The following is a 27,255-nucleotide window of genomic DNA, read 5'->3' as shown; positions in this document are numbered from 1 at the left end:
TCATAATTACTTATACAAAATGAGAGAGAGAGAAGTATTAATCCCATTTTCCAGGTTTGAGAACTGAGGCCCTGTGCAGCTGCCCACAGGAAATCCATCCAGAGAACCAAGCAGAGGATCTTGGTTTGCCATGAATTCTTTAACCACAACACACACACTCAAAATTTAGCAAATGCAAACGTGTTAGTGGCCAGACTGCATAATAAAACATATAAAATAGAAGTGGTTATGCCTATAACAAAGCGAATAGCTTTATAAAAACAAAGGCAAATTTCAGAATAATGAATGCCAGCTAGCTGACCACTCCACTCCCATGACCCTTGATTAGATTTGGGGAGCCAACTGCTTGTCATTGTTCATATAAATATATATCCATGGAAATTAAGGAGAAAAATCCACATTTTTTTAGGCAGACAGAAAATAAAATGCATCTGAGGACGAAATCAACCTCTACCAGGTAGCTCCTCAAAGTTGAGCACATTTGCAGCATGGGGAAGTCAGTAACTTTCCCAGTAGTATGTTGTATAAATATCTTCTGCTTGCCAACCTACTCAAAAGAAAATTCTAGCAAATAAGAACTGTAAGGCACGCCTACAACCTGAACTCCAAACTACAAGAGATTCTTTCTTACAATGTTGTCTTATAGTTTAGGGTTTTGCTGACCTTCTGAAAATTTGCCTGTTAATAAAGAACTAAAAAATGGGCATCAAATTTTTTATCACCCCCATCACCAAAACCCCATTTTGCTGTACATGAAAACCCACAAGAAATTCAAATATTGGTAGAAACGACAAAGGCTTTTCCCCACTTCAGCACTCTCTGTTTGTAATTTCAGTTTTCATCTGGTAATTCCACAGATCACATAAGCAAGACAAAGCATTTTGGCCTTTGTCAATGATTGGATTATTCTTTGATCTAGTTAGTGGAATGGACACAAATGTCTGCCTAACAACAACAAAAAAAAATTGCTTTTTCTTTGTGAAGCACAGCTGATGCAGACATTAGTATAATTATTTCTTAGATATCAGCACAATATCATTTGCTTTATGTTTAAAATAGTAGCAATGCTTTCTCTCTACATATGTACAAGCCCTAAAATCTTGCTGCAAATAAAAAAATTAGCAGCTATGAATGCTATTTATATATGTGCACATATAAATATCTATGTCACATAAAGCGACAGAAAGATAGAAAGAACGTGAAAAAACCACAAAATAAAATTTGGCCTTGTGTAGATTTTCACAGATGCTAGACAACAAAAAGGTATCAACAGATGAATAAATTTTAAAGAACCATTCTAAAAAATTTAATATATTCAGATATTTCCTCAGAATTTCCCCACACTGCAGCAATACATATTCCCCACACTTTACAGCAATGCTCACCTGATGAGCAGATATCCAGGAGGACTGAAGAATAAGCAGCTGACTATCCAATTCAATGAGATATCAAAAATTCTCTTTTCTATTCCTACATGAAGCACTCTTCCCCCCTCTTCAGAAAAATGTAAGATGACTAAATCATACCCAACACTAAACTGGATTTTTCCAGCTCCTTCTGAACACAGCTGTCTTTTCCAATACATTGAATTATTTTGCACCCATGGTGATTCTGATTTCTCTTCAGCACTTTGTAAATGTTTAACAAGATGTTATTTTTAAGTCGTGTGAAATGGAAGAATTCTAAAAACATGTGAATAAGGTAAGCTAAGTAGTAAAATGTTTTGAAGTGCTCTTTAATGGATCCTCCTTTACAATTTTAACAGCAACTTTTCATATCTGACATAAAATCCATAGATATAAATCACATTAGAGGGTTATTCTTTCCCCATTATCAATCTCTGTCTCTTTATGGAACATTAAAGTCACATTTGACCTTAAAACATGATAAAATGGAAATAAAACTAGAATGTTTTGTAAAAGATACAATGAACTTGTACCTCTTTAAAAAATGTCTCTTTATGATGTGATTTTGAACACATTCTTCATTAAATACCAACAAGGATTTTCAAAATGTAGCTGTGACAAACGAAGAAAAAAAATGCTATTTTATTGTCCTGACAACTTCCATAAAAACATAACCAGCCTGTTATAAACTGGAAATAGAACTCAAATTTTCAGGAAATTCACCATTTAATATGAACAGAAATTTGCAATTATACACAAAAACTGAGAGGCTCTCCCAGGCAGCAATCCCACAAAATTGTAACATCACTCTAGGAAGAACTCTTGACCATTCCACACTCTTTACAATATATATTTTACAAACAAAAACTGAAAGAAGCCAGCCACAATTCTGCTAGATACCTTTCACATGCACACATACTTACTATCCCTAAAAAAGTTCTGCAAGAATAACCTTCTCCTTGATCATAAACATGTCTCACCAGTTGTTCAGTTTCTACCCTCAATATATGCCAAATATAGCAAAAAGGAAGTTATTTCTCCACCTCCCTCTCTCAAATACTTTGAATACAAGTGAAAGAAGACTAGTTCCACAAAAAAATTCAGAAGAAGATGACCCATCCTAAAGTAGCCAATCACCGCTAGACTATTCTGAAAGCACTAAAAAGTCCCTATTTCCCTAAATTTTCCAGTTTCCAGATGCCAGTTTCACCTGATGCACCATTTCCAAAGATGCAACCAGGATACAGAGTGGTACACAGTCAATACTTCAAACTAAATCCCAATCATTCCATCTATGTAAAATAGAAATCCAGCTTGATTTCTGTTTGTGCGCAATCTCAAACATGTATTTTATTTCTTTTTCAGTGTTTGATCTCTTACACCTACAATGTGCACCCTGTCATGCCAGATTATGGTTCTACAATAAGATACACAGTTAAACAGAGTTGTCAAGCCTTCCTTCCACTGCTGCCTTTACCCACCTAATTTTTGTTATCTGTTTGGGCAAGTGCGCAATGGAACTGTAATCACAAAAGCAGCGCAGTCACACTTAGGACGGAAATAATTGTTGAAAGGAGGAAAAAATGCATTTTCATACACACCACACAGGTTATCTCCAAAAAGTCTTAAATTCAGTGATTGTTTAAAGTTTTACAAAGGGGAAGTGTATTATGGAATAGAGGCAAGACCCTTGTTTTCCAGTCTTTCACCCAGGATAAAACAAAATCCTTCGCTTTGCCATTATCGCAGTACAGAGTATTTTCCTTTCTCCTGTTCTCTGCCTGGACAAGATGTCAGGCAATTTGAACACCTAGGTTATCTGAATATTCATTTTCAAGGAACTGGAATTCTGAAAGGTCACAAGGTCATCCAAAAGGCAAGTTATAGATACATTCTGTATGCAGGAAATATTCCAGAAATACTGACAGGGTGAGATAGTCTATTCTGCCTGTCTATATTTCAGTGGAGAGCAGGATTAACCTAGTTTTCAAAACTATTTTATCTTTGATCTTTACAAAAATATCAAGTAAAAGATTTTCTCTGTACAGCACTATCTGCATCATGCACCTCTGCAGCCAAAATTAAAATGTAATGCTTTCTACAAGAGATTCAGAAGTTTAAAGGTGTAGGGTTTTTAAAAGAAATGTTGCAGCTTTTTACTTTTACTTTTCAACTCTGAAATCACTGAACACTTTTACATATGCCAGTTCCTTTGTCTAATTTAGCTAAAAGCTACTGGCTTTGTGAACAGCCTGTCTCAGAGGGTGTCACTTAGGAGGAAAAGTCATCCATAAGATAACGCACAGTCTTGCTACTAATGCAAACTCCTTGTAAATAAGGATATTTTAGTAAATGAAGGAGCTCCTCAGTCCTCTGCTTTCACAGATCTTTGCACTTGACCTCTGACCTGAGGTTTAAAGTCTGGACTAAAAATGCTACCCAGGGAAATCTTACAAAGACTCCTGAATAAGACTTAGAAAAATGAAAGCTTAAAACCTCAACAGCGAACAAAAGTCAACCAATGACAACGTCTGACAGCCACCGTCAATTCTGAAGTGATGCCTCTGTCATCCAACAACTCCAAGTATTGATTTCTCTCAGCATGAAAAAAGCTTAAGCCAATGAAATAGATATAGCATCATCTCCCCCGATAATAGCCATCAAGGTTAACACCAGCAGAACACTTATCAAAGTATCTCTTCTATTTCTTCTTGTTTTAATGGACTGAACACAATGCAATGGCTCCTCATCTCTTCAACCCGTGATTTTCCAAACCTCATTTATCCACTTTTCCAGCCTTTTATCTGATTTCAACATTAAAAAGAATCTGCATCTAAATCAACTGTTTGTAATACAAATGGGGCATTGGGGGGTGGGGGGAAGAATGAAAAAGAGTAGGTTTATAGCCAGACATTCCAAAGGGGAAAAAATAAACTGCATTTAAAATAACAAGAGGAAGCAGAAAAACATGCAGTTGACTTAGATCACTCCAAACACAGATTGGTAAAACTATGGTCATGACCAGAGGAAAAAAAATCTACCAGGATCAGTTTGGGTTTGTGATTAGAGAGAAATGCTGTGATCTCAAGAGACATCTGGTTAATCTGTGCTGAGTCAACAATTTTATTTTTACCTTCAAGTCCCACAGAATTCAGCATTAATAAACCCAAATAAACACTTGGCACCATTTTTATACAGACTGCATCTTTCAAATGCAATTTAGCATTTAGCACAGTAGATAAATGAGACAAACTAATGTGAATTCAACTGAAAAAAAACAGCTGAAATAGTGAAGAAAAGAGACAAATAAAATCAGATTTTTCCTGCAGTCCACTAGCACCACAGGCCTTTTTTTAGCCTTTGTCTTTGATGCTTATCTAATTGATATTATTTGTGTGACAGTAGCACCCTTGGATCAGAATCAAAGACAAAGCTTTACACAACCAAGAGCTCTTCTTTTTGCTAGAAACTAGGATTTGCTACACTATTCAATAGTCTAACTCTCTAAGCATCACTGCTAACCACTGGCATAAACAACATTCAGGATGAAATGTTCTTTTCAAACCCAAGGACCTGTTTCTACTGTACTTATGTCTAAACACTTTGCATTCAAATCGTGCACCAAGATAGGAACTTTCCACCCTTCTTCTTTTGCAAATCCAGTTTGTCAGCAGTCCCTTGATACTGCTCTAGTTTAAAACAATCTAAGAGCCTAAAAGCAACACACTTTGGCAATAAATTTAACATTTTTTTCGGTTCATGTCTTCCAAGTACAAGGCATTTTTCAAGCTCAAAAGAATCCAAGTACCATTCCCTATGCTCTAGAAAAAGTAAAGGTCAGCACTCCTGCAAAGGTGGCTCTGTGCTCTCAGATTTGTTAATAAGCAAAGGATCCAGGGATGATTTCTTCAGCCATTCCTCAAACACACTCTATCACCTTTGTGACATCCAGTGGCTTCAACACCACTACAGAGATTCACTATATTCACTGAAGAACTTGAAAATAGTCCAGTGCAACAAGCAAATCAAATCCATGAACAACTTCTGGAACTGACACACTCTCTTATTTTCTAAGGAACATCCGCTCTGTCCAAAAAATTAAATATACTTACATAATCTAAGGATTCATTGCACATTCTTAGTGAGGGCCAAATTAAGGTCACACTGGGGTATTATTTCACTGGTGTAGGATACTTGGTTTTGCTATCTTTTCATATCGTCCTTTCTATGCAACTTAAGTTTTAAAAAAGGAGTAAAATACCTTTTAATCAGCTGAAAACATATAAGTATTGAAGTGGGCCAAATACAAAGCTCTGGAATGCCTTCATTCATTCCCTTACCAAGAGGTGGCCACCACCTCTCCAAGTGCCTCATTCCACTGAGGCACAGTAAGGAATTCCATTGCCTTGAAGGTGGGAACAAAGCAGTTCAGCAGTTTGGCCCCAGCAGCCAAATGACTGCTTCCCCAGGATTCAGATTTCCAGACACCCCACTGCCAGCACAGTTCTTTTACAACTCACAGCACCAAGATTTGGCACAGGAGTGACAGCTGAACAGATTGAAAGTCACATGCAGTTCAGACGGCACAGCTAAACCTGAAATGAAGTCTCTAAGAGCAGGTAACACACACCAGTGAGGATTTTTGAACACGACTTACTAGTTAAGAAGCCCTTAAAGGTACCACATAAAAAGCAATTTTCACAAGTTTTGTATCTGATTAATTCTGAATAATTTTTCATATTAATGGAAAAAGGTGCATTTCTACAACTGGAGACACAATAGTACCTTAAAACAGAAAAAATAGACAGTCTCAATGAGTGGGAAAATGTAGCCTGAATGAATCAGAGAAGCAGATAAACCAAAGGACAATTTGGAACCTTATAATAAAATACCAAAAAACTGTACCACTAATTCCCCTCATAAGTGGTACAGAACATTTTTTTAAAAAGTTCCAAATAAAGTCAACTATAAATGTGGCTTCAGTCTCTAGCTATTAAAAAAAGCAAAATACTTTTGCAAGACTTAAAATTCTTTATAGCTATCAAAGAGACAACTATAAATGCTGAGATATATCCGTATTTAACACCTGACTTATGCTAATGGTCTCAACACTTACCTTGGAGGAATGTGTATTTCTATATAGGATTTGTTATGATGTAAGAAGTCACATTCATATTGTACGTAGATTCCTAAGCAAAAATAATCAATGCGCCTCTGTTGATTTTGTTATTTATTGCTTGATATTCCTTCTACATAACACTTACTAAATTTCCTTATAAATTAGCAAAACACAAGCAATGAAAATTCATTTCCAGCCAAAAACCTCTTCATAAACAGTTTCCAATCTTATGTAAAGTTCCAGCTTTGCAAAAGGCTGAAAGATTAGCCCCTTGAGACATCCCTGCAGTCTGGGGTCTGTGTTTTTGGTTCTATTTTCTACATTTCCCCTCAAGTACTTTTCAGCATTCCCTGTTTAGTGTCTTGGATTCAGAAGACAACTCTGATTTTAATCCAGGAGTTCAAGAATGTATCAAAATCTATCAATTCATGAACAAAGAACAGAGGGATCACATTCATTTGTGATAATAAGCATTGAGGCATCCTATCTTGCCATGACAGGTTGCATGCCAGGGACAAGCATTTCTTTAATAAATGTCAGTACTTTGGATCCATATTGTTTTCAAACCTGACTGGGTTCCCAAAGATGAGGCTTAGTGGGAAAATGTTAAAAAAAAAAATAATTAAAAATTAAAAACATGTAATTGTCCTTACAAACACAAATTCATTACCCAAAAGGTAACTCATCTGTCCTTCACCAGCTTCTACCATGGTTGCTCCAAGAGCTCATTTAGTGGTCCTTATGTCTGATAGTTAAGGACCCTTACAGCCTCTGACAGTGGAGAATGATCACCCTGCCTGGTCAGTGATCACCTTGTCTATCCTTGAGCAACACTGCTAAACAGGACAAACACAGATTTGTTGGCAAAGTTTCCTTCCCACATATGGAAAAAAGCCCTTCAGCTACTGCCATTAAGTCATCTTCACCAGATGAAGACATTTTAATGTCTTTAATGCAGAAACATTTTAATTAACTACTAAGGAAAAGTATTAAGGGTGGGTTTTGGTTTGTTGGGGATTTTTTGGTCAGAAAAAATTCAAATTACAAGAGAGAATCTGTGAAAAAAAGTATTAAATGGATTTGTAGTCCAAAATCTATTAAAGAATAATATGTTCAGTGCTGCCAATTTGCAGGTTTCTAACCTGCACTCCAAAGCTGTTCTTTATCTCTTGGTAAACTACAGTTCTTGAGAGGCTTATTTTTTCCAGGACTAAGTATTTTAAAAGCAAGATATTTTGATTAAGATGATGATGAAATGGCAAAGACAGAAAAAAAAAAGAAAAAAAAAAATAAGCAGCAACGAGGATTTTTAAAATATTGTCTATATAGTCTTTTATAGCAGTTATTCTTAAAAATCATTCCTAGTGATTAGTGACTTACTTTGGAAACATGTTAACAGTCACAATCTCAGCTTTGGCTTAACCTCTGCCTTATCTTAAAGCCTCCTGTCAGAGTTCCTATATCATCAAAATGTGAAAAGCACATTGTTTTAACTTTATTTTTCCCCTCTTCTTTTTTCTAGTATTCTATGTTTTGTGTCTCATTCCACCTAGAGCATGAGACTTTTTCCTTTATGATTGGTTCGCATGCATTAAGGTAACATGACTTTTAATCTTTGAACAGCATGAGATGTTTATGAAGTTTATTTTAACTAACTGTTTTCATTCAGAAAAAGTTCCACCCTTGAAAGGTTGACATTTGGATCTAAAAATTGTTGAGGGGAAAAGATAATTTAATTTCTTTTATAACTGGGTGATTTTACTGTCTGTAAAGAGACAGCATTTTAAATATTCCCATTAGTGAAAGCATGAGAAGACAACACCCCCTGGTTTTTTACAGCAGTCTTAAGTGAAAAACACTCATACAACGCTAGATCCTTATACTGAGCAATATGGAACACAGACTGAGAATATTGCTTTAAAATTTATATTTTTTTCTTGCTCTCTTGGTGTACATGAAAAGGCTGCAATGATGCAAGAGACTGTATCACAACTACCACAGATGTTCCCTTCAGAGAAGTGAAGAACTACATAGTACCAAGCAGTTTCTACTAGCATCATCCTTTGTCAATTTTAATTGAATAAAAAAAAGATAAGACTCCCTAAACAATTTGTTTACCTTTACATAAGAACATGTAAGAGTCACTTCCTATATTTTCTGTTTCTTTCTCATTTCAATGTTACTTTTCAGAACTTGTGAAATATACCAATTTCAAGATTCTGATGTTGTTGTTGACTTTTGATTTTAGCTCTGTTTCAGTTCAGCATGCAAGGTTTTTCTCTCTGGTTATTTCAGGTTGTTTTTTTTAAACGGTATGAGGATGATTTCATAGTACCCCTCAATACAATTATCAGCATTTTCTACCAACAGCTGAACTCAGGGATGTTGATGTAAGACCACAAAACAGATTACACATTCCAACTGCATAAATCCTGCTTAACTAGGCTTCGTTAATTGACTTTAATTCAGTGTAAAATAATAAATTCAATACTTGGACCTTGTTATGTTTAAAGCACAATAGCCACGCAGGATTAAAAAAGCAACACAAATTGTGTGGATTTTTAAAGCACAAATCTGTGTGGAGGCCGGTGGGCTGATGAAGATTCCACAACTCTCCCTTGGAGGGAAAGCTCCTATACCAGTTCCTTTTGTTGGGACAACAAAAGGAGTCGCTCCCAGCATGCCTTGCAGCCCATGCAAATGCTATGTACCCCATTGGTCCTTCCCCTTTGCTCCGCCCCTGAACCCTCAGGTGACTAGACCTGATGCTCCTATATAAACCTCTGTTTCCCTCTGACTCTCCGCAGTCTTTGCTCCTGATCCCTTCGCGGTAGCAGGAGTTCTCCTCGTCCCTGGACCTAGAATAAAGGCTTCCTATGGAATACCACACAAGGCTCCCGTCACTCCTTCCATGTTGCCCGGACGTCGCCCGAAGAGCTGGAATCACCCAACCCTTTCCAGGGCTCAGAGCTGCAGGGAGTGCCTGTGCGCCCGAGTGTTGTTCCAAGGACACGTCTCTGGGAAAGTCGCGGCACCCTGACCACCGCCCAGGCCACGACAAATCTGAGTTTTGATGTGAATTACAGTTCACTCATTAAAATTACAGGTTTTGAAATAAAGTACAGTGACTAATCAAAAGCAGCATCTTCAACCAAGCACAAAACCGAAAGAAACTACTGAAATTACATAAAACATTATATAAAACACATGTAAGAAACAGTTATTGGACATACCAAAGAGCCATGTAACAACATCTCTCACACACTTTAACAACTTCAGTTACACTCCAGCCAACAATCCACTTCTAATATTCAAAATTTCTGAACAGCTTCAAACAACTGTGATTCAAAAATAACCCAGGACACATTTCTCCCTCCTCTCATGCCAACCATATGAAATTGACTTGCAAAACAGCATTGGGCCAGTGCCAAGCGGAGTGCTGCTGGCTACAGGGCTCTCAACAACTGCTTAGAAATGAGGTGTCTGAGGTTTCTAACAGGCAGCACAGGAAAAAATAATCAACAATATTTTAGATGTCAGAATATCTGATTTTTTTCTTTCTCTTTTGTAAATGTTCCTTTCGGACCAAGAGCTAGCATGGAGCCAGCACAGCTGAGGATGACCTAGTCCTGTCAACCATGGCCTCTAGTTCCAAGTTATGGCAACATTTTTTTCACAAGTTCTACACATTCTCTGTAATACAACAACCCATCCAGTAACAGAGAATTTTGCATACTTTATCTGTCAAGGATTGGCATCAGCCACAAAAGATGGAATCTCAAACTGCTCTAAGGACAACAGACAATTCAGGACAGTTTTGTAAGATTTAAATCTCGAGTTTCTGCAAGGACAGGCAGGGAAAAGGAGCACAAATATCTCAAAATGCGCTAGGCCATAATCTTGGCATTACAACTTAGACTTTGAATTTGTTCCTGTAAATTTTTGACAAAAAAAAACCCTCAGTACCCTTTGTACTAGGATACAAAAGTTAAAACCATGGAATGATGACCAAGGCATTTGCACTGTTCATCACAGTCACTATCACCACCTTCCAAGCCCTACTTCCACAAGATACCTAAATCTTTTCTTTTAAGATGGCCAGAACTTTGAAGATGCACTTTCTAAATAGAAATGCATTAATAACAGGGACTTAGAAATGTGAGCAGAAAACAGGTGGGAGTGAGAAGTGGTGAGAAAAGTAACAGGAAACAGGAAAAATCTCAGGTGAAGCAGAATAGTGAGGACAGTTCAGTTTTCTGATTAGTAAATCTTCCTAAGGATTGACTCTGCCACTTCCAGTTGGACTCCAGATTAACAGTGAAATCCAGAGGTTTCTAAGTCACTTAGAAGCTTCCATGACAAAATAATCACCAGAAGATCAACTTAACTGCCTGACACATCTTCCTTTTCATGACCTAAGACCATCTCAAAGGAATTGGCTCAGCTTTCTCCCCTTTAGGTCAAAGAGAAAAATCAGTAGATAGACTCATTCTGTAAACACTTTGATAAAAGAATAACACGAAGCAGGAAGGAAAAGATTTAACTCTGTTATAGAGATTCCCACTTTAAAGTAAATACAGGCAAGTTAAGATAAAAACCTGGGCTGCAAGGCAGTGAGGTAGAAGAGGCAATGTGAAAGGACCTTTCAATTCCAGGTAAGAATTCTGATTAGTGCAGTCTTGTTCCCTTTCCTGGAAAGCTGCATAGATCTGCTCAGAAATAAAAGGCTACCTTTGTAAAAGATTAGGAATATCACCCTGGATGGATGTGGCTTGGGAGTTTTCCACCATTTCCATCTCCCTGGAGCCCAGACAGCCCCATCTACTACAAACTACAGACAATTTTATCGATTTAGTTGACAATCCTTATTTAAGCAATTGTTTCTTTTCAACCATCTCTCATGGAGGTGTTTATTTCTGCATGTCACAATATTTATCATTCATAATGGAGCATTCTCTGTGAAAGACTGAAGCTTTCAATGGAACAAGATAGTAAATTACTATACTACATGCAAAATTTTGTACAATTTTCTCCCCAATAATAAACAGATAGATATATAGGTATCTAATAATTATAGACAAAAGAGAAAAATACTCTGTGGAAGAAATATAGGTAATAGTAAAAATCTTGACTGTAAGTGCTTTCAGGCACTATTGATAAACACCTTCAAACGTTTTCTAAGCATCTCAGTATGTTGTCCCAAAGCTGATTTTCATAAGTCACCTTCATGAACATAAAAAAATAAACCTGTAGGTATCAACTTTGTCATGCCTCAATCAGGAGACCACATGAACTACAAAGTAAGACTATTCCTACTATGATTGTAGTCCAAACAAGAGAATGTTGAGGGTAATCACTGCTGACTTAACCAAGAAGCCATAGGTCAAGACAAGAAGCTACTCAAAATATGGACCAGAATTTCAGTTCATTACTCTATAGGGTCAGGTACGCTATGTCTTTTAAGCACATCCAAACCTGGTTTGGGGTTGCAAAACAATCTAACATGAAGATACTTGTTCTTCCTTTCTTTTACAGAAATCTCAGTGTGCACATGCTTTGGTAAATCATCCAGGTAAAAAGCACACTTTGCAACTCTAGTAAGGTTCAGAGTTTAAAAAATAAACTCTTTCTACATACAGCTGTAGATAGTAGTTTAGTGTGTCAGCAAATGAGTGCATACTGCAAGTACACAAACTTGTACATGGTTTGCTCTTGCACATACAGCTGCAGAGTGAGCTGACTTCATGAAGTCACTTCTGAATATTCATTTCAACCACCAGACACTGCAAAAAATATCCTATCATTAACACAAATAACAACATCCTAATACCTGTATGCACCAATCTACTCCAGTAACTTCAGAACTGAAGAGCTTTTACATGAAATCCAGCTATAGTCAAGTGGATGGACTTTAACCCAACAGCCTGAACTCAGGTCAGTCATAAATAATATTTGTAACTTGGGTGCTTTTGCCAGGAAAAGTCAAATGAGAGAAAAACCATACAGAGAGAGCACTAGAATATAGGGAATTATTTTACAATTTTGTGACCTCTTTCTTCAATTGCTACTATAAACAACATTTATACATAAAAACAATACTTTTGAAAATGTAATTGTATTTAGAATATCCAAAACTACCACCAAAAGACTGTCAAATATATCTGAACTACAAATGATAATATGTTAAATCAAAAGCTAACACCCATTTAGCAATCAGATGCATAGTTCATCTTTAATGAAGGCCTGAAAAGAAGAGTTCACTTTATTCTGGAAGCAGGTATCAATGCAGATCTCACAAAGCAACACAGGCGCATCATCTAAGGATCTTTTTCACATTAAGAATCCTATTAGAAGGAAAACACTAAAAGGTAATTGAATTTCCCTCAGTTATCTTCATCTCTGTCAGCTCCTGCTACAATAACTTACTCTCCAGAGCAGAGATAACTCAATTCTGTCCAGCAAGCATATGTTATGAATCTCCAAAGCAAACTTGTCTAAATCATTCTGGTCTTCTATCAAGGTTGGCTGTAGATATGAACTCTGACAGAAAGCAAACAAATTTATTTTTATCTTTTCAATAATTTGGTTCCCTGTGCCTTGATGGAAGAATATTAAAGATATAAATGTTTCCACTAATTCTGGAATTATAAAGACTGGTTCAAAATATTTCATCTGAAAGTTAATGCTATTAAAAATGCTTTGGTTCCCTATTCTGTTTTAACAGAAACAAGAAACAGTTTAGGGCTTCTGTAGGTAAACAAACTAAATTATCATGCTGTAATTAACACTTTTTTCAGAATAGATCTGATATTTATATTTTCACCTTCAGTGGAAATGTTAAATCTACAAATAACAACAGAAGAATACTCTAACCTTCTAACCCTTTTTTTTCCATCAAAGCTCTTAAAACATCAGTAAGCACAAATCCCCCACTCATATAAACAAACAACTTTGATTTAAAAAGTCACGTTTTGGGATGGTATCATGATTTATCTCGACAAACCTCACAAAAGCAAAATAAAAGAAAAATCAGACATAGAAAGGGTATATGACAAGAATCAGCAGAGTTAATTCCAGAAGGAGAGGAGACAAAATATGAGATAAGAGCCTGGTTAAACTAATATTAACTGCACAACTCCTGTCATTTTGTTTCAGGCTTTCCAACATATATGTAAAAAACAGTCTGCACAATGAGTGAATAATGAATTGACAGAGTTCCTTGCTGACACCCAGCTACTCAGAATTGTTTAGTCACAAAGGAGATCTCAGGAACTGGAGGAGAAGCTTGGAAAACCAAGTCATCATCATAATGAAATAGCACAGGAGTGTCACCTTAGATAATAAAACATATAAAATAATCTAATTTTTAGATATAAAATTATGGCCAGTGTGTTCCCCTTTATCTTTGCTCTTTCTTGCCATAATTTGGCAGCTATTGGAATTAATCCTTCACTACACTTGGAGCAGCCTCCCAATTGTAAGCATTGAGTGCAGTCATCAGCCATTATTAGCAACAGCTTTATTCTATTAATTACACAAGTGTAATGAACAGAAGGTGCTCTAGGAAATACTGGTTGTGCTCCATGTCTCCTCATCCAACCTGACTCATGACCAGGGAAAAGATATTTTTCAACCCAAGCATAACTTCAAATTGCAGAGGAATGGGAGCATATTCTGGAAGAGTGTTACTGCATTTTCCCTTTCAATAATCTCTTCCTTAAGAATGCACACTTTGACATAGGGTAAATTGGCCTGACAGTGAAGCCCAAAAATAGTAAACACATAACGGGAAAGAAATAATGCTAAATGAAAATAAAACTAAGTTCAAGTTTACAACTGAGCAGAGTATTTACATCCAACCTACCAGTTGAAATACTGAGGAAAAACACCTTCAGGTATATAGACCCTGAAGATCTCCTGTGACCTTGTCAGCTCCAATATCAGAATTATTTTAATGTAACGTCTTTCTCATTTAGATCAAGCCAAGTTACAATAAAACACATTGGAGAGATGTGTAATGTCACCAGTGCTTTTTCTTCAAAGCTGAACAATCCCTAACACTGTTCTTAAAAAGGTACATAAGCAATATAAGTTATCTCTGGACAGAAATTTTGGAGTAAAATATCCAGTCAAGCACAAAGAGGATATTTGCTTTGCTAGAAAATTACATTCTATTTACATTGTATTACCTGAATCCGGATTATTTAAGAATTGTTACTTGGCATGAGCTACCATAAAAATCTATGAATAATAAATAAGGTAAACAATACTGATTTATTTTTCATGAACAGGTGAGATCAACAACATTTCTGATGGGAACATTGCATTTGAAGCACAAAACCTCTTACCTGACTAGCTTAATTTTCATATTATAAATATAAAAAGATGCAGAAAAACCATGGAAAATGTTTTAATAGACAACATAAAATCTGTATAAAAAGATACAGTATTAGGGGTTCAAAGGAAACATATGCCATCCAAAACAAGGCTTTTTTGAAAACAAACAAAAAAAGCTGGAATGGAATAGAAAGAAAATGGCATTCTTCAGTAAGTCTCCCCAAAGAAGGGAAACAGAAAAATATGTCACCTATGGCACAATAGTTTTAAAAACAGAATGATGCAGGTCAAAAGAGATGGACGAACAATTGCATAAAGCCATAAAAGTCAGCATTAAATTATTTTTCAAACAAATCATGAGGAGGAAGCCCATTAAGGTGTCTCTACAGAGCTAATAGAAGATCAAAGGGTAAAAAGCACTCCTGGAACACATGGCCACCACAGAACAGAGATGTTATAAAAGAAAACTGGGAAGAGAACAACTGCTGAGATCAGGCAGTGTCCACTCAGGTGATCCAGAATAACTCAGGGATGAACACAGCCATGAGCTGCATTGTTCTTGTTCAAACTGCCTCAGCGCCAGAGGAAAGATATACACCAAATGGACTCTGGAAGACTGCAGGGAGCAACTCGGCAACAAGTCTGAAATTTCTAAAAGGCAAACTTGGAGCTGTGTTTAAAGCAAAAAGGAGACAAAGGAATAAGCTTGTAAGCGCCATCACTGCCTTTGTAAAGAAAGTCAGGCATCATGAGTTTTCTTTCAACAAGCCACTCAAGACACAGACAAGAAAGATCCAGGTAATCAAATCTGAATGCCAAAAAGATATTTAAAGAAACACAGGATGAGGCAAGGCAGATAGGAACATCTTATGATGGCGTTTAGATGTATTCCCACAGCAAAAGATAAGTTCAAAGACCTACAGAGAGTAGATTATTTAAGCTTCTTGATAATTTCTAGTGAATATAATAATCTGTAATAGTATTTACAAGTGGGGATAAACCCTTCTTTTAAAAGGAAATTTATCATTCACAGGAAGAGAAAAATAAGTAGAAATGTTAAAATATGTAAAAGAAGTGAGAAAGGACACAAAAAGTTGAAATCTCAAACATTCCAAAATACTGTTCATTACCTTCCTGCATATTTTTTTTTCAAATTACACTTAATTAGTCTCCATTATTTCACATGAGACAATCCCAAAAATTGCAAGGAATAAAAGAAATTTCATCTCCTAGTGTGGAACTTGACAAAATATTGCAGTAGAACGAAATTGGTTAATCCTCTTATGGACAAAAAAAACAATTCTCCTATGCTCAGCGCTCTGTGGAGTGTTTATAATACCTCAAAAATATGTTTAGAAATCAAAGTCAATTGTTTTTTCTTCCTTCTACTGACAGACAGATGGTGCTGTAACACCTAAACGTCCCAAATCAAAGGGCAGCATTTATTTAAAAATGTAAATTTGAGAGAGTCAAGCCCATTCATAACAATATCTGTAAAGCATTATTTTATCATGAGGGAACATCTAACTTCCTTCATGTTGCCCCATTACATTTTTGCAGTCTTAATGACAACTTTTGGATGCGTTCCTGCAGCTTGCTTTATCTCCATGTGTTGTGGAGAACCATCACTGCTGACCCACTCTACAGAGAGAATTCCCACTGAAATCACTAGAGAATATTTTTTTTAATAAATAAGGACATTACTATTAAGGGTGCTGAAAAACACTTAATATAAAAGGATGTTTCAAGACCCACAGAAGGATTTTCTGATGCACAGGTTCTATAACAAAGCAGCTTTTGTTAAAAACATTGGTAAACTATGGAGAATATGGACCTAGTCGAGGATTAAACTTTCTTTCCCACAGTAACTTCTTATCTTATTACATTTAGAAGCAACAATCATCTACAGAAACTATAAGAACACCAAATACCTTTCCATAATTCTTTCAAGGGCTCTCAAAACATTCCCTTTGACTAACGGGTATTCTGCCAGAATTGACTTGCAGTAATTTTTAGTCACTTCCTCTGATACAAATAACATATTCCAACATTTAATGCTTAGTGCATCAAAGGGGAAAAGATATGGAATACAGATTATCCATCAAGGGAAGCACTGGATTTTACCTTCTGCCAAGGAAACAAAAAACAAACAGCTCCACTCCATCCAAGTCACTATTGGAATGCTTGCCTAGCCTCGCATCCCACCTCTGTCAAGGCAATACCAGTTTTAAGATTCATTTCTCAGCATGAGTATGAAGTAAAGCCTTCTTTTTATTACCACAGCCTGTAAATTGACACTGAATAAGAATTAAAACTGTGAGGAAGTTCAAGTCTTCCGCATGAAAAAACATAACTGAACACAAAAAGGCAACAAATTTTACAGCAGCTGGAAATGCTAGATTTAATTATTGAAGAGAAATCATGCAGAGAAGTTAGCTGCCTAGCATGATTTATAACAAATGCAAAGGAAAAGTCGTGTGAAATTCTCAGTTGATCAACAGAAACAGGCAATAACAAGAATGCCTGCATTTTCTATTTTTATGGATGACAAGAATTTGAAAATAATAAGACCAAAAATTCAAGGGGATGACACCACACAATCTTCCAAAAATGACACTCTGAGGAGGCAGGCTATTTTGCCAATTAGAGTAGCAGTAACATTTTACTGAGAAAACTACCAAGAGATTTGTTTTCCTCAGAATGAAGAATCCTTGTCCACCCATTATAGAAAGTTTTTGGAAAATTATTGTGTGGCGCTCTCCGCTGCTCTTCTACACACACCATAATGTATAACATTGTGAATAGTTTTGTATTGCATGTTTTTCCCTGTTTCCTAACTTTACATGTGAATCTTTCATTAAAAAAAAAAAAAAACCAAAAAAAACCAGAAAAACAAGACAAAACAAACAATGAAAAAAAGAAACCATGGTCCTGGAACAGTCTTCAAAAAATACTTTACTCAAGTATTGAGACTTGGTATTACAGATTTTTGCTTAAATCCAGTAGTGCCATCCAATAGCAAACTAAAGCTTCACTAGAAAGATGAAACACTGAACAGTCCAGGCCTAAAAACCTAGCAGGTTTACTTATTTAGAATTCTATAAATATGTATATTCATCCAGAAGTACAGCAAGAGATTTATATAAGACAGGAGGCATAGCCAAGGCAATGGGCACTCCTGTCATAAATTATAAAATAAAGTCAATTAGAATACAAAATTCCCTCCCCCTCCTCACACCAAATCCAATTATTCCCATAGGCCCGACTCCACAGCAGTCTGCACAGATAATCTAATACACAGTGAGAATCACCACATTTTTCAAGGTCATTTCTAGAAAACAATTTGGGTGGTAGCATGAAATTATGATTAAGGGATTCCTCTTCAGGATTTTCAACTCTGCCAAACACCAAGGGTGAGATTTTGAAAAATACCTAAGAGACATGTACATATAAATTCCAGGGACAATGGAGAAAGTCTAAGGTTATAAGGTACATGTTAGAAATGCTCACATTCCCACATCCACTCAAAGAATGTGTATTTCATTTCTACTTCATTACAAAATTTGTAGAATGTTCCTTCATCAGGCTTCCTTAAGGCACAATCACACTGTAAAATGAGCATGTCTCAGGTTTCCTGGAGACCTCCTATATGTCTACACGCATAGATGGAACTACTCCTTATACAGGTAGCCGGGGAAAGACTGTTTAAGTTTCTGAAAGAGAGAAAATTACCATGAGAAGACAGAAGAAGAATATAAAGGATTTCTATTCTATTCCTTTCAAGTTTAAATCTATCTTGCTGGGGCACTGAAGTTTTACTGCATATCCAAAGTTACAGCACAAACTGAAACAAGCCTAAAAAAAGAAAACAAAACCAAAACTATCCTTGCTTCAGAGACTTTTCCCATGTTTTTGGCCATGCCACTATATGGAAAAGGTTCCTCTCCGTCATTTTACCAATTCAGGGTCACACCACACAGAGACAGAACAAAGCCCAACCTCAGATTACACAGCAAAGCTCACATGTGCTGCATTTGCTGTTGCTTCTCTGTCTCCTCCTGTATGGGAAAAAAATGATAGGTAGACATTTCTCAAACCACTTCTGGACATAAAACATCTCTCCTGTACTTGCAATGAATTAAGAACCAAACAGGAGTGGCACCCTGGCAACTTATAAACTATCACCTGTCAAATAATTTCTTGCATCACATTTCTAAGATGCAGTTTTCAGCACAGCAGTGCGTTTCCTCTTATAATTCCTCTTATAAAGACCATCTTTACCCCATTTATAACTGAATCTATACTATTATACATAACTAGAGAGCTTCACTATGAAGCTTGACTATATTTCCCCTTGTCTTTTCCTGCCTCTATGTGCTCCAAATACCAGACTTCAGTTTTAAAAAGTAAAATCCAATTTGCATTCTACTTCTAAACTGTCCTCGCATGTATAGTGCAAACCTCTTCAAAATCTCACTCAGATATTGCAAGGCTCATCTTCATCATGACTTTTAGAAATGGAGAATCACAATCAAGTAGCAGTAAACATACTAAAGATCTTTAAAAAGAAAATTGGAGGTTGGATTTCTTGCTGACCTAGTGTTAACATGGATTATTCCACATGCAATGTGAAACACCAGATTTGCAAGTCTGAATAAAAACCAGGTAATAGTTCTTTCCTTATTTCTCATCTGAGGGCCTTTATCCCTCATCAACCAGTCTCATCTCCTTTCTCCATACCACTCAGAGGGCAAAACTTTCTTCTAATGTGAACCACACATGCCAATCCCATCCATTTCTTAAAATCACCTGCAACTAGTAATTACCAGAAGCACAAAACATTTTTTAATGTTATCAAACCCACATGTCCATATACATAATTTTCCATAATGATCCTTATAGGATCATTCCTCTACTCACTTTCTTCAGCTATGACATCTTAAGACACGGACAGAAAATGGTGCACCAGAATTTCTGATTGTTAATTGTCTGCAGACACAGACAGCTATGACTAATAATTCCTCTTTCCACAAAGGAACACAACACTGATTGAAGTCTGCCACAGACATCAGATTCTTCATACTTTTGGTAGAACCCAATAGTTGCATATCCTCCATTTCTACACCTGTAGAAGTCTTGCTGGATCACAGTTTTCCAGCGCAGAAACAAAACTAAACTAGACTAAGCAGACTGCTGATATTTGAGTACACCATTTTCCATTTAAGTTCCACCTGATGAGTTAAACCTCTTGAGCCACCACCACTAAGACAGGACAGATTCAAACCAGCATTGGCCTAAAATATCAGCCAACTCTCATCCCAGAGACTTGTAACAGCAGAAGTCAGAGCTATATTAAAAATGTAAGTTGATGCTCTGTTTAAATTTATTCCAGATACCATAAAAGCTATCTTGAGGCTGAAGTAAGGCTAAGAGTGCAGCTGTCACTGAACAATTGTATTCACAGAAAGCCTGCATTTATATGACAGAACCCTTCATTTCTCTCACATTTCCTACATATACACACCCCTCTTTGCGAATAGTTTGCATCTGAAGGAAAAAAAGTGGGCTGTTCTTCTAATCAATAACATCATGTCATGCATGGAGCTTCTGCATAAATCCAGAGCAGAAGATGTCAAGCATGTCCCAGTCCAGTGATTATCAGGCAACAGAGTAAAAGGATGCACTTTTCATCTCCACAGGACTGTCGCCAAACCCTTGATGTAATAAATGAAACATGCCTGCTATTTCACCACTGCAGAACGGTACTGTAGATACCTTCCAACATCTCTGTTTGCAGGAGGGGGTAACTAGCTCTAGATGAACTGCAGATATGTTATTAGACAACGCACAGCTTGAATCCTGGGGCCAACCCAGATGACCTTTAGAACATAAGCACTGTCTAAGACAAATATGCTTTCATCTTCAGGGAGTATTTTTTCAAGTAAAGATTTAAGAGGAAAACAGTTTAGAAATACGTTAAGCACAAATGTGCCTTCAATCTCTTAATGCCTCATTTTAAAAACAAAACCACAAGTAATATCACATGTCAGAAGAAAGACAAAGTATTCTTTAAGTAGAATATTAGTGAATTGAGAGAGATTTAGCTTAATTTTCATTTACTCAATAATTAAAGCACAGGGAAAGCTGATATGCAATGTAACCAAGATCCTAAATTGGAGGTATGACCAAAGTGATTCAGAAAACAGGCTTGCATTTTTGTTAGAAGTAATATAAGTTTATTACAAAAACAGAGACCCTCGTTTTGCTTTAGATTCCCTTAAGTGGGGTGAAAATATGAAAACATAACTAAACCACACTGAGGCATGTATAAATAAGGAGAATGGGTTTAAAGAGGGATTAAATAGCATATGATACAAAAAGAAAAAGGAAAGCAATTTCTCATTTTGCACTTCACAGGCTGTTGCCACTTATCTTCAGCAAAGTGGGTTTTTTCAGACCTGTATCTTGACTGTGATGCTAAGTAGCTTTAACACATACAGTGAAATTTGCTAAATGGAAAAGAGTAGCACTGGTATGATAAAAGTCTTTCTCTTACAATCTACAGTGTGCACACTTCAACAAGTTCTGAGCTGCTCCGCTCATCTTGTTTTTCCATCAAAGCTGGTGGCAAACTTATCAAATCACCCTACAACTGCAAAGCATCATTCAGAGTAGAAAGGCCTGAGGCCTGCAAAGTCCATATCCCAGCCTGAAATCCTTAAACTATAAGATGGTTATGCTTTTGTGTTTTGCTTTTTTGAAACAAGATTTCCTTTCTTACCTCAAATTCAGCATGGCGGTTAATATCCTCTGCCCTCTGTCTGCTCAGGATAAATTCTGCTTCATTAGCCACTCGTACCAGATGCTCCTTCATAGTTTGACTCAGCAGCCTGAGGACAAAGAAGATTTAAGAACTGCCTTAAGAGAATGAATTCCAAAAACAAAGAACTGGAAATACAGTGTGTGTGTATGTGTGTGTGTGTATATATATATATATATATATATATATATGCAAATATGTTGGGCTCTTATGAGTGACTTTATTGTGCTAAGAAAACAGTATAAATAAGGCTGGAGGGTAATTCTGTGCCAATGACTAAAGTTGTATTTCTACAGTAAACTAAAGTGAATATTAAACAAAATGTAAACACTCTAGACAGTAATTTGTTTTACGTGAAATAGAGATACATTAAAAAAAAATCTTTCACACCCACCACAATATAAAGTAAGCAGTTTTTGTAAATAAACATCTACTGTTAAAGCTCCAACACAATTGATGAAAAATCTATATTAAAGAAATACAATGCGATATGGTTTTCCCTCCAAATGCAAGATTGAAATTTTACAGTAAGAATACATTTAAGTAATATTTTCAGGATTATAAAACATTCTCAGCCTCACAAATGAAATGCTAAGATATACATTGTTCCAGGTTATGTACAGAATAAAGCAGTAATTCAAACTGAGATTTCTGAGGCCTTAATAAACCCTGAATGGCAGTAGAGCTGACAGATTGAATTACAACCCAATTATTCTCTGAGTTCACATATTGTTACTAAAAACATTTCCTTTTTAATTAGTTACATTGGGATTCATTGTTGGGGGGTTAGGTGTCCGTCCTTTTGTTCTGTCTCACCTATGGAATTTTTACCCATCAGTGGCAGGGAAAACCGGGTTCCTGGTACTTCGTGGGTGCTTGAAAAACACAAAGAGTTTGGCTGGGCCCAGGGAGGAGGGGGCAGCTGGGGGCTGGCTGGTTTCTTCAGCTTCAGAGCAGAACACTCAAAGGGAGCTGTTGCGGCTGGGAGAAGGGAATTCACCATCACCCAGACGGAGCTGCTGCTTCTGCTTCTTCTCCTTCTCCCCTCTTTGCTGGCGGCCTCGCACCCCCTGTCCTGCCGGGACGTGTGGCAGTGCCAGCCTCCACCGCGGAGCTGCTGATACACCTCAGCCACCGGCCCAGGATCTCAGCTCATCCCTGCTGTTCCAGCCGACTGTTCCTCGGAGCCCTGCAGGAGCACCGGGACTGACTGCCCGAGGGGTTTGTGAAAACAAAGCCTCTCCTCCATCCCATCTCAGCCGAGAAAGCTGTCCCGGGGCCCCTGGTTCTGTTTTCTTGGTAACGCTGTAGTTATTGTTGTTTGTTTGCCTGGTTATACACACTATTAAAGAACTGTTATTCCTATCCCCAGATCTCTGCCTGAAAGCCCCTTGATTTCAAATTTATAATAATTCAGAGGGAGGAGGTCTACATTCTTTCATTCCAAGGGAGGCTCCTGACCTCCCTAGCAGACACCTGTCTTCCAAACCAAGACATTCATAAAGTTGAAACTGGCTATACAGAAGCCACAGTTTTAGAAGGCGCACATTTGCACAGGATCACTCAAAGATACACCAGATAAATCCATGACATGCTCTACTCATTAATTCTTTAAAACATCTGTTATTTAACCTTTTTTTTTTTTTTTTTTTGGTAAGGCATCCAGTTGTAGAAAAAGGAGTAGCAGAACATAAAATCGCTTGCTTTCCTTGCACATATAAACTGAAGTACATTTCAACAAGTTCAGAGTGCACTGAAAGGCTTTCCTTACAACCACAGGATTTATTATGCAGGATGTCTTCTAATGCATCCAATATTAATTTTAACCCTGATAACTTATTTATCTGAAATAAGACTCCACCTGTCTCTTACTGTATGTTGGAAAGAGTGATGCTCTGCTGTCTCTTTTGCTATGCTTTCAGAATGCCACGCTTGCAGGACAATTTGCAGGTCACATGCCTGCTCCTATGAGAAGAAATCCAGAGGCAGAAGAACACCTGAAGCTCATTGTTCACTGCCCCTCTCATTCCAAGGCTCAGAAAACTGCAGCACAGCAGCCACGAGGCCATCAGCTCAGGAACCAGCCAAGTTGGTGGATTAGTCTCTCCCCATAGAACAAGTCTTGAAATAAGGAATATGCACAATTCACTGTTTGAGGCATGACATCACCTTCTGTTTGGGGAGGCTTGTACAAAAGCCGCTAGTTTGAAGCCACACTACAATTCCTTTTATTTTTTTCTATATTTAGTCACTGCTAGAATAGATGTAGCTGTTGAGTAACAAGCATACAATTCTGCCCATTTATCAGCATGCATTAGTGACAAACCAGCAACAAGAAACTGTGTAAGCAATTGCATAGTCTGGGCAGATTCCAAGTGACTCTTTCTCTGTGATCTCCAGTAGCACACTCAAATCTGACACATAAGCATTTAAATAAACTTTTTTTATTGAACTAAGAACTGTTAAAAAAAACTAATGGGATCATAAATGCTCATGTACTCGAATATCATATATTGCAAGTTGCACGCAACACAGTCGGACAGTATTCCATTCTATTCCCTGAGTTTGTCAATAACAGTATCCTCTGCTAGCTTGAATGGACTTTGAAAAATACCAGCTGTCCTCTAAAAGGTCTACTTTAAATCTAACACTAATTATGCCCTCTGAGTCCCACTTTTCTTAAATCTGTTTAGGAAATCACCCTATATAATAACTGTTTTAACACTTTACAACATGGTTTTCCTTTTTATCGACCAAACATAACCAGTAAGCAGCCCAGCACCTGATATACACATCCAGAAATTATGCATGTGTTCCAAACAAAGCAAAGAACTGCATTCCCTCACACAAGAACAACATTGTTCAAACAGACCAGAAGTGTACTAGTGAAAACAAATACACTTCAAGTTCCAGGAAGAGCTTTGTCTCTCATGCATCAGTTGTCTCTTCTGTCACCCCCAGCTCTCCTTATACTCCACATACTTTCCTCACTTTCTCTATGATACTCCACACAGGGGTAAGGCCAGGTAGATGAAACTGAAACACAATTTTTTATATTTTTTTTTTTAGTTTAGTTTATTTAAGAGCTTTTAAAATTTAATCTTTCTTTTCAGTTCAACCTTTTCCAAACATCGCATATGCCTGAATTAGCTTTCCTATAACAAACAATTCAAGTTGCATTATCATCTAGAGCAGTCTGGAGTTCCTTTATGAAAACAGTACCCACATAAATGGCATACCACTCAGATTTCTATTTTGAATTTAGCACTTAAGTATGGAATTTCACAAAAATAAATATATATATCTTTACATAAATGTAATGATGGCATGATATAATAGAGGAGTCTGTAGCTATCATTGAAAATCAAAGGCAAGCATGAGCTCACAGCACCTGTATAAATGAACACACCTCCGCTTATATGTTTAAAATGAAGTTTTAATCACCTACTAAACACAAGTTTTGGGAACCTTGGCAGCTGCTAGTTTTCCATTTAAGGGAAACAAAATGTTGAACAGAAATTTGTTATGTGTAGCTCACTGCTCTCAATAAAACAACTGTTCCCAGGCAAGCAGACCACTGCTGAGGCAAGGACAGGAATGTGGCTCTTGCTGAAGGATTAGCTCAACTCCAAACTACACACAACACATTTTGTACATGTGGGAGAGCCTATAAACTGAATTACCTAGAGCAGGTAAATTTGAGGGACAAACACTTCCTTCTAGGGAAAAAAATGTTTAGAAACATCTAATTCTCTTCACTAAGACACTAAGTGGCACTTCATGGATTTAAAGGATCATAATGGTCTTTGCTAGTTCCTGCTCTGGCCTCCCACACAAATTGATCATGAATATCTTCCTGAAAACTATTTCATTTCCTCCATCAAGTCTCTACCTTCTGTTTGCACTGTAGGAGAGTTTCCAGAAAGAAGCCTCTTTTTTTTAAGGCTTGAAGTTTATAGAATCATAAGTTGGTTACAGTTGGAAGGGATCTTAAGAACAATCTCCAAACCCCTGCCATGGACAGAGACACCTTCCACTAGACCAGGTTGCTCAGAGCCCCATCCAGCCTGGCTTTGAACACTTCCAGGGATGAAGCATCCACAGCTGCTCTGGGAAACCTGTGCCAGATGATAAAGGTATTTTACACTCCCAAAAAGTAGTTTTATAATAAGGCAATTACTGTCAAGTAAAACAAACACAAAACAAACAATTTCCCTAACTATTTGTGTGCTTTAATCCTGTTTTTTTTGCCCAGAACCTAAATTACATTAGTTCTTTTTCAGTTAAATACAAATTTCATCTAAAACACATTAAATACTTTTTCTTACAGCAAAAGGACACATTTTCTTTCTCTGAGTAAACAGATTGAATTTTTTGTCTTTTTCAAAGTATGCACACCCAAGCTTAAAGATAATCTCAAATCTAGTAATTTCCTTCTTGCTGATGCTTCATAATCTCCATATGAAGATCCATGGACCATGCTTGCCTTATATAATCTCATATCTGCTAATTTTTTTCGGTACTATTCAACATCAAAATTCTGTTTAATGTTCTGATTTACACTCCACCTTCCTGATAGATTCTCTTCTCATTTGTTTCTATTTATGACATGCTATTGAATTATTATTTTCCTGATCTTAATACAAGAAGAATGTGGGTGGACACATAGTGTAGAAGTTAGACATTATCTATGAATGCAAAGACTTTGGATATTGGGGCCACTCTACAGCTTGCAGTGCACACACACCAGACTCAAAGTCTCAGACAGACTTTTTTTCCAAAATGTTTTATAACACATGCTTAACTTCGAAAAGATGAGCAGCCTAGTAAAAACAAGCAAGGGGATAGATTCCATGCTGGAAGTTAAATATATTCTTGCATATTTTGCTGGGTCAGGAATGAAGTGCTAAACCACGGAGAGAAGGAGTTCCAGCCAAATACATGAGATAGACTGATTTGCATTGTTATGTTGGAAAACTATGACACACAGAATTAAAAGTCTTCCTCTGATTTCTGGCTGCTGAATGCTTAGATGAGAGGTAAAAAAGTCAAGCTTCTCCTTACAACAAGCAAAAATTAAGAGGTACAAGAGGCAAAAAAATAAACAGAAAACTATGTGCAAAGCAAAAACAAGTGAGATTAACAAATTCTGGGTTAGTATTACTGATGTGTAACAATTATCAGTTTTGGTCAAAGTTTAAAAATGCTTCTTAGGTAACACTGACAGCAGCTGTTTAGGCACAAATACATTACAAAGTACAGGAGGGAGAGACTGTAAGTTCTAAGTGCTCCACAACAGAGAATTCTGAGACAGCCAACCAAGGTAACCTCTCCTACTTGCACTCCTTCCTCATAAATCCAGCATGTAGAAGATGCTCTGCCTACATGGACTTTGATGGGATCTGACTGCTAAGTGCTGGAATTACTGTTGCAATGGCACTTTACAATTGCTTTGTGGAACACAGATAATTTACAGATACCCTATTGAATTCTCAAAACATATAGCTGGTTCATAAACTCTTAAAAACTGAAGTCTGAACAAAATTATTGACTTAAAATAGGAAACAAAAAAA

The 27,255-nt window shown here is 36.9% G+C and overlaps 1 protein-coding gene across 5 annotated transcripts in view; it reads right to left on the bottom strand.

Moving 5' to 3' along the window:
• Positions 1–27,255, bottom strand: part of LRBA (LPS responsive beige-like anchor protein) — a 367,896-nt gene that overhangs the window by 217,896 nt on the left and 122,745 nt on the right. For all 5 annotated transcript variants that reach the window (XM_033513748.1, XM_015624023.2, XM_015624025.2 and 2 more), the window contains one exon: positions 21,644–21,752. In XM_033513748.1, the coding sequence (XP_033369639.1) occupies positions 21,644–21,752 (109 nt within the window). The remainder of the gene's footprint in view (positions 1–21,643; positions 21,753–27,255) is intronic.

Source organism: Parus major, chromosome 4 (genome assembly GCF_001522545.3).
Source record: "Parus major isolate Abel chromosome 4, Parus_major1.1, whole genome shotgun sequence".
Classification (NCBI taxonomy): Eukaryota; Metazoa; Chordata; class Aves; order Passeriformes; family Paridae; genus Parus; species Parus major.
Note: the sequence above shows the minus strand (reverse complement) of the source record. Positions and strands in the feature narration are given on the sequence as shown.